The sequence below is a fragment of the Bison bison genome, unplaced genomic scaffold (genome assembly GCF_000754665.1).
Source record: "Bison bison bison isolate TAMUID 2011002044 unplaced genomic scaffold, Bison_UMD1.0 scf7180017864516, whole genome shotgun sequence".
Classification (NCBI taxonomy): Eukaryota; Metazoa; Chordata; class Mammalia; order Artiodactyla; family Bovidae; genus Bison; species Bison bison.
The window spans coordinates 2,674,287-2,683,351 of record NW_011495069.1 but is presented as its reverse complement, the minus strand read 5'-3'; the positions used below and the strand labels follow the sequence as shown (position 1 = coordinate 2,683,351).

General features: G+C 44.8%; 1 protein-coding gene across 1 annotated transcript in view; it reads right to left on the bottom strand.

The window, feature by feature from the left end:
- Window positions 1-8,724, bottom strand: part of OTUD3 (OTU deubiquitinase 3) — a 27,032-nt gene extending 18,308 nt beyond the window's left edge. Inside the window, exons 1-2 of the mRNA XM_010829945.1 lie at window positions 7,200-8,724; window positions 2,073-2,185 (exon numbers count right to left, since the gene is read on the bottom strand). Of these exons, the coding sequence (XP_010828247.1) occupies window positions 2,073-2,185; window positions 7,200-7,263 (177 nt within the window). The 5' untranslated portion in view covers window positions 7,264-8,724. The remainder of the gene's footprint in view (window positions 1-2,072; window positions 2,186-7,199) is intronic.
- Between the last annotated feature and the right edge of the window lie 341 nt (window positions 8,725-9,065).

The following is a 9,065-nucleotide window of genomic DNA, read 5'->3' as shown; positions in this document are numbered from 1 at the left end:
ATCAGTCCTGATGTTCATTGGAAGGACTGATGTTGAAGCTGAAACTCCAATACTTTGGCCACTTGATGTGAAGAGCAGACTCATTTGAAAAGACCCTGATGCTGGGAAAGATTGAGGGCAGGAGGAGAAGGGGATGACAGAGGATGAGATGGTTGAGTGGCATCACCAACTCAATGGACATGAATTTGGGTGAACTCCGGGCGTTGGTGATTGACAGGGAGGCCTGGCATGCTGCGGTTCATGGTGTCACAAAGAGTAGGACACGACTGAGTGACTGAACTGAACTGAGGTAATGGTAGCATTTACATGACTATGTCCAAACACAAACTATACACCAGAGAAGGGTGAATTTTGATATATGTAAATTATGTATCTATAATTGACTTTATTTTTAAAGAGCAAAAGCTAAGCAAAGGAATAAGCAATTTACAAAGGAATATATATGCAGGTGGTACAGGAAAATGGGATTCCCTGGTGGCTCAGACAAAAAAGAATTTGCCTGCAATGCAGGAGACACAGGTTTGATCCCTGGGTTGGGAAGTACCCTTGGAGAAGGAAATGGCAACCCACCCCACTATTCTTGCCTGGAGAATCCCTTGGACAGAGAAGCCTGACGGGCTACAGTCCATGGGGTCCCAAAGAGTCAGCCATGACTGAGCAACTAAAACTTTCACTTTTCACAGGAAAACAATGAGGGAAGAAAGGTCATTGCTACCTTTGTAATATGATATATAGGGATATATACTGTGTGTAGATATATACATACGGATGTATCTATGTGTGTGTGCATGCTCAGTCGCTCAGTCGTGTCCAACTCTGTCCAACTCCACGGACTGTAGCCGTCAGGCTCCTCTGTCCACAGGATTTCCCAGGCAACAGTACTGGAGTGCGCTGCCATTTCCTCCTCCAGGGACCTTCGCGACCGAGGGACAGAACCAGTCTCCTGGAGCTCCCGCGGTGCAGGCATATTCTTTACCCCTGAGCCAGTTCTTAAACTGTGGCACTGTGGTATGTCTCTTCCCAGTCACATACGAATGTTTGTATATTTAAGAGTGTGTGTGAATAACATGGATACACACTAAAATGTTAACAGCAATTATCTCTAGGAAGTGTGGGTGATTTTTATTTGCCTTTATGGGCTTTTCTGAATTTTCAAATTGTTCTATAATCATTATGTTTTACTTTCTAATGTAAACAAAGCTAGAACTGGGGAAGCAGTAGAGAAGGGGAGGGAGGAGTCTGGTGAGAACCGCCTGGCCGGTCTCCAGGAGCTGAGCCACAGGGTGACAAGTGCAAGGAAGGCGAGCAGGGGTGGTCTGTGCACACTTTCATCCCGACCTTTGACTTCTACGCTCCAGAATGTTTGGTTTGACGGATTGTTTGGGAGATCAGGTTAATTTAGAACACAAAGGTAACTTAAATACCAACAGCAAGGGCGAAGGGGTATGAGGAGGGGAAGGGAGGCCTAAGCGGCTCAACATCATGCTCTGCCATCCCACAGCACAAACTGAACACTTGTGAAATCCTAGTTGCTGCAGAAACACTATCAGAATGCTACGGCTAGCTGGGGAGAGCACAGACATAGAGCTTGACGCCCTAGGCCACAAAATTTTGTTGTTCAAAAGTTCTTTTTTAGCAACACTTTATTATAGTCAATTTGGTCTTTGTTTCTCTGCATCTAAAAAACAAAAACATACACATGGAACAGGTGTATTCACACTAGAATCTGCATGCAAATCCTCTGAATTCTCATCCAGAGATTTTTACAAAATTATCTATGCTATTTCCACATTAGGCTCTCTGCCCCAAATCACCCAATTAACTAACTAACAGTTAGTAGTATTTAGTTAGTTAGTTAGTAGTATTTCTGGCATTTTAAGTCTCTGAATTATACTTCAGCCTCCATTGGTAATGCAGGGTTTAATTCCAAGCCACCACAAGCTTGGTGAGGTTCACAGTCCAAGCTACCCTGCATAGTTCAATATTATCAGTCAAGCCCCATTATCTTAGGATATCCCCAACGATAATTTTTAAATAAAGGCTTAACATAAATTCCTCAATAGATGACCTACCTGCCACAAAGGGGCATTAAGTTGATGAATCACCACATTCAACTGATGATTTCTTGCAAAGGCTACAATTGCATCATTGCCAGCAAATGTTCCAGGCTTTGCCAAACTGGCCACTGTATGAAGGAAATAGGAAAGAAAAACAAAGTCTTTATAATGGAAAAACCCAAATGCAAACACGCTTTGGTATTTGTTTAGTTCCACAACTGAGAAATCGGGGTATATGCCCAGCAAAGTCCAGTGGCTTTGTCAGAGTCTGGCAGTCTGCACGTTCACAGTTCGTTCTCTATCTCATAAATCACTTTGAACCCTCAAAACGGCCCTCTGAGAGAAGTGAAAGAGGTACTACCATGCACACCGTCTTACAGATGAGGAAACTGAAGCAGAGGGCAGTTTGTAACTGTGTCCACGGTCACAAGTCAGTACACAGCAGAGCTGAGTTCTACCCCAGGCATCCTGACTCCAAGATCTTGGCTCTTGGCCACTCCGTTATACAGCCTGTCACAATTTGCCCTCAAGGAGTTTACAACCAGTGGGGGACAAACAAGAAAACAGACACTGTGATATGCAGGAGCTTCAGGAAAGAAACACGAAGTAAAGCATCTGGCCTTACACAGAGAAGTCTGACCTTTGCCCCTGGCTCCTGGGAGAGAACCTCTAAAACCTTGGCATTTCCCAAGTGACAGGGGTGTCTCTATTATCCACAGTGGGCCCCTCAGCCACATTTAACTGTTTATGCTAAGTTTATGCATGAGGTGACTTTCGGAGGACCTCTCTGGTCAAGTCACACTAGGAAGACCTCAGGGACTAGAGAATGACTTCAACCACTTAGGTAATCAATCAATAACATCTACATGATGACAGCCTAATAAAAATTCCGGACACTGATGTTTGGGTGAGGTTCCCTGGTTGACAGTACTGTGTACTGTGTAACCTTCCGATATTTTACCCTTGTATAACCTTCCAAGATTCTCAGTTCAGTCACTCAGTCGGGTCCGACTCTTTGCAACCCCATGAACCACAGCACGCCAGGCCTCCCTGTCCATCACCAACTCCCAGAGTCCACCCAAACCCATGTCCATTGAGTCGGTGATGCCATCCAACCATCTCATCCTCTGTCGTCCCCTTCTCCTCCTGCCTTCAATCTTTCCCAGCATCAGGGTCTTTTCAAATAAGTCAGCTCTTCGCATCAGGTGGCCAAAGTATTGGAGTTTCAGCTTCAGTATCAGTCCTTCCAAAGAACACCCAGGACTGATCTCCTTTAGGATGGACTGGTTGGATCTCCTTGCAGTCCAAGGGACTCTCAAGAGTCTTCTCTAACGATTCTACCCTTTGGCTAATTTGACCTGGATCTTTTCCTTGTAATACACTATATAACTGTGAGTATAACAGACTTCAGTGAGCTCTGTGATTCCTTCTAGCAAACCATCAAACCTGAGAATGGTTCTGAGAAACCACAAATTTGCAGCTGGTGTCAGAAGTCAGTCTTAAGACTGTGTCTTCAAACCTTGCAGCTTGGCTAACTCCACGTGGGGAACATAAGCCAGTGTGAACAGTGGGGAGGGGTGGGGAGGTGTACCAGATAAGCTTCTCAGCTGAGACAACTACAATGCTTCCCAAAGGGCAGGTAAAAGACAAACAGAAGAGGAATGGATGGTGTTCCAAGCAGAAGCAAGAAAGAGAACACAATGAGTTTACGGACTGCACAGTACTGGCAGGAACTTAGAATGCTGAGATGGCAGGGCGGGGGAGCAAGAAAATATACTGGGAAATGGCAAGAGGGTAGGGGAACAAGAAAATCACACATCATAAAGGCTAAAGAGCTGGAAGGTTCTAGAGGTCAATGGGGAGCTGCCTACAAGTGTTAGACGGGGGAAGACCTATTTAATGTATGTCTGATCACCTCTCTGGCTTCCACACGGAAAGCAAAGTGAAAGGGTCAGGAGGCAGTGAGAGCAATCCACAGCAAATGGTCAGAGGCCTGGTTCTGTGAGGCGGCAGAAATGAGGGAAACACACTACAGGAAAAGTGACAAGACTTCACAAGTGAGCAGTATGAGAAGGCATTAGGAACATGCAGGTTTCTGGTGGGTATCTGTTTAGTTAGGGAAAAGATGATGCTGATTCTCCAAAGCCATAGACCAGAGAAAAGACACAGTCAGAGGCAAGGATAACCAGGTCCTGAAGAGTTAAGTGAGTCATTCAATTCCATCAACAAATATGAGTGTGGAATGTGCCAGCCATTGCCACAGTGGGGAACAGACACAGTTCCTGCCCTCAAGAATCTCACAGTGTAACAGGTAGACATTAAAAACACATAACTACACGAGCAGGAAACGTATCAAGTCCAGGCTTCCACTGACACACAAGGAGAACGTGCAGATTCCAGGTTTCACTTCTGTCTGCTATGGCAATCAGAGCCACTACCCTGTGATACTCAAACCAAGACACAGCACCTGTGCATCTAAGGTCCTCCACCCCCTAAACCTGCCGCATGGTCTTCACTGAAGAGGGCCAAAGCAGAACTCCAAGTCACAAACTAAAGATTCTCTTCACATAAAATATTTATTGAGTCAATGACTCAACTCATTTCATATATCATTAAACAACAAAACTTGCTCCATATATCCATATTTAATCTATAAACTGGTGACCACCTAATTAACTGGTGCCTGCCAGACAAAAAATGATCCAGGAAGAGGACCGTGAGAACTCAGGGACTAGAATAAACTACTCAGTGGAGTTTCGCTGCTGTGTCTCTCTTGCTGCTTGTGCCTAATGAATGAGTGCTTTCCCAGTGATGAATGAGAAAAGCTTCCTGCTCAAATGTGTTCCTCCTGCTGCCTTTTAATTTATTAAAGCACAGCTACCCTAGCCATTCCTCAAGCACAACTTCAAAATCATCTCTGTCTCTGCCACCTCCAGGGAGGCCTGTCAACTACACTGCCACACTGGGGGCTGGCCTGGACCCACTCATCATCCCCAGGAAGAGCCCTGGGGGAACGTGCTCACCCCTTCACCAACGTGCAGAGCCCTCCACCTCAGCCCCTTCGCAGTCTCTCCCCCACCCACTCCTGACTGGTTCCCAGAGTCAGCGCTCCAAAACACAGAATGATTCTCTTTCCTGAGACAGATAAGACTATGAGCCCTGCGATGAAAATGCTATTTGTAACACATAAATATATTAGCACCTAGCACAGCAGTCTCAGTAAATAATTGTCAGAATCAAAGCTTAAAACTCGTAAGTATTTTCTTACTAGATTTGAGCCTATTAAAGTACTAATTTAAATCCCTGACTTGCCTCAGAGAAATCAGATTGTCTTTGGGTTTGGGGGAGAAATTAAAATGACCTTACTGGTTTTTCTGATTATAAAAGTAATTCATAATCACTTAAAAATCAGAAAATCTACAGAAGATAATTTAAATACTCAATAGTCCCAGGATCCTCAGATGGCTGGCACTTACTAAGAACTTATTTTAATTGCATAATCTAGTTTACTCTTTACTAAAACCCCCTAGAAATTAGGTCCTATTATTTCCCCTCAATAGAAGTTCTTGAAAGACAGAGAGTGGTTTCTGATAAATAACTGGAGCCAAGAGTTATAAAACATAACTAACAACCATAAACTGTTAGCATCTTTCCAGACTTGCAGATGATATCACTCTAATGGCAGAAAGCAAAGAGGAACTAAAGAAGCTCTTGATGAGGGTGAAAGAAGAGACTGAAAAACCTGGCTTAAAACTCAACATTCAAAAAACTAAGATCATGGCAACCAGTCCCATTATTCTGAGGCAAATAGAAGGGTAGGAAAGAGGAAATAGTGACAGATTTTATTTTTCTGGGCTCAATATCACTGTAGGTGGTGACTGCAGCCATGAAATTAAGCCATGAAACTGCAGCCATGAAATACAAAGACACTTGCTTCCTAGAAGAAAAACTATGACAAATGTAGACAGCATATTAAAAAGCAAAGACATCCCTTTGCCAACAAAGGTCCTTATAGTCAAAGCTATGGTTTTCCCAGTAGTCATGTATGAATGTGAGAGTTGGACCATAAAGAAGGCTGAGCACCAAAGAACTGAGGCTTTCAAACTGTGGTGCTGGAGAAGACTCTTGAGAGACCCTTGAACTACAAAATCAAACCAGTCAAACCTAAAGGAAATCAACCCTGAATATTCATTGGAAGGAAGGACTGATGCTGAAGCTCCAATACTTTGGCCACCTGATACAAAGAGCCAACTCACTGGAAAAGACCCTGATGCTAGGAAAGATGGAAAGCGGGAGAAGGGGACGACAGAGGATGAGATGGTTGAAGGGCATCACCGACTCAATGGACATGAGTTTGAGTAAGCTCTGGAAGTAGTGAAAGGCAGGGAAGCCTGGCGTGCTGCAGTCCATGGGGTTTCAGAGAGTCAGACACCAACTACAGACCTTCCCTAGTGTGTTTTGTATAAACACACCTTTTAAAAATAGGGTCAATCTTGGAATGCGGAGTGGCGCAGTAGATGGGAATCCACCTGCCACTGCAGGGGACAGAGGTTCAATCCCTCTCTGGGAAGATCCCACATACTGCGGGGCAACTAAGTCCGTGCACCACAATTACTGAGCCTGCACTCCAAAGCCCTCGAGCCGCAACCACGAGCCTGCATGCTGCAGCCACTGAAGCCTGTGCATCCAGAGCCTGTGCTCCGCAATGAGAGAAGCCCCTGCAGTGAGAAAGCCACGCACTGCAGTGAAGAGTAGCCCCGCACTGAAACCGGAGAAAGCCCGTGTGCAGCAACGAAGACAAGGCACAGCCAAAAATAAATAAAACTTTTTTTAAAAATAGGATCAATCTAAACACACTGTTTTATAACCTGCTTCCCCCTTCTCCCTTCCCCTCCACCCCAAATAAAGTCACTTTTCTAGTTAATTATCATCATTTTTATCAATGGCACCCACATCTAAACGTACTGATTCTTAACTGCCTAACATGCTGCCTGTTACAGAGCAGACAAACAAATATTTTTTGAATAAAAAATGCCATAATTTATGTAATCAAACCCCTAGCTGGGAGGCTCGGGGATGCTAACGGATTTAATTGCCCAATGCGTTACTCCTGGAGGATCCAGTGTCCCACGGTGAACCTACCATGTTTCTCAAAAGGAATGTCATCTTCTACAAAGGGTTCAAAATCTTCCCGCTGCTTTATCATGTAGTCCACTGTCTCCTGTCGGTGCTTGACATGATTTCGTGAGTGTCCTTCCAACTGATCACCAAGAGCTCTGAAGAGGCAATTGCTATCAAAACAAAAATGCTGGTCAAGACCTTTTAAAAATGAGCTTAGTTCATCTCAAACAATGATGCTTCATGGCAGGCCATCCAAGGTAATCTTTCACACAGAGAAGAGAGAAAGCTTCAACCCTCTGACTGCCCAGGATTCTTCCCAGATACCGGGGCAGGAGAGCACCAGGGAAGATATTCAACCACATTACCTTTTGAGAGGCAACAAACAAGAATCTACTCCCCACTTACGAGCTGGCTGACTCGGGAAAGATACTGAACTTCTCTGAGCCTCCACTGCTTCAAGTGGAGTTGGTGATTTACTAACCACCTGAAGACAGGGTCCAGACACTATGGCCACTCCACATCTAAGGGCTATCTATGACGCTCAGATCTCCTTCCAAAATGGTAAATCGTATCTACTACCTCTTTTTCGAAAGCCCTTCCACTATGGCTGCACAGCTAACTAATCAACAACTATCAAAAACACAGCACTCTGTCAAGCTCCCAATAGAAGCAATCACACGTCCCACCCTGTTCTGAGTCCTGAGGACACAGTGGAGAAAGGCTTGGGAGGGAGAGCACTGGGGCCGCCCACAGGCAAGCTCACAGCGACACTCTCCCTCCCTGGCGCCTCTCCTCTTACTCGAGGAGCCACAGTGATGTTTCTACTTCTGCCAGATGAAAATTCTCCTAGTTTTCCTTTTGTTTTCTTCCTAAAGTTAAAATGCTGGTAATAAATCTTAAGAGTTTATTTTCACACCCCTTAACGGCTTCTAAAATTCCAAACTACATCACACACACAGAGCCCAGATACACAGAGACTGGAACACAATCTGGCATCCTCAAAACTAAGGCAAGAGCCGTTCTGAAGCCAAACAGTTGCCCACTTTCACATCAAACTGTTCACTCTTCCAAATGAAAATCTATGACATTCTAATCCCAAAAATAAACTCATCACTTCTCAAACGGCTTTAGACCTAAGTGTTTGGTGACGGAGGTTTTTTTTATTTTCAACTTAGAAAAGTGAGTTTTCAACAGAAAGTTGGAGAGGCAGGAATCTCGTCAAACGTATAAGGATTTATACTTTTTTTTTTGGGGGGGGAGGTAAGAAGGGAGATTTAAAAGGCAACAGATTCTATAAACAAAAGAATCCAAGAAACTCTGCATCTATCTGGGGCAACATTCTAGAAGGGACTAGAACGTAACAGTGCTATACACTAGAATGAGGGGTCTGTTGCTCAAATCTAACAATGGTGGTCTTTTTTCCACCACAGGGGTAAAAAAGGAAGCCAGTGGACAACATGTTCTCCATTTTAAGCTTCCCTCTCAAACTTTTCTTAAACCTTTACCAACTGCTGCTGCTGCTGCTAAGTCGCATCAGTCGTGTCCGACTCTGTGTGACCCCATAGACGGCAGCCCACCTGGCTCCTCTGTCCCTGGGATTCTCCAGGCAAGAACATTGGAGTGGGTTGCCATTTCCTCTCCAATGCAGGAAAGTGAAAAGTGAAAGTGAAGTCGCTCAGTCGTGCCCGACTCCTAGCGACCCCGTGGACCGCAGCCCACCAGGCGCCCCCGCCCGTGGGATTCTCCAGGCGAGAGCACTGGGGTGGGGCCATCGCCTTCTCCGATACCAACTGCTACCACTAGTTTACTCCTGAACTCCATTTAAGAGGTGCGATTTGGCAAAAAATTACATATGAAGTTATTTTACACCTGATATCTCAAAATTCA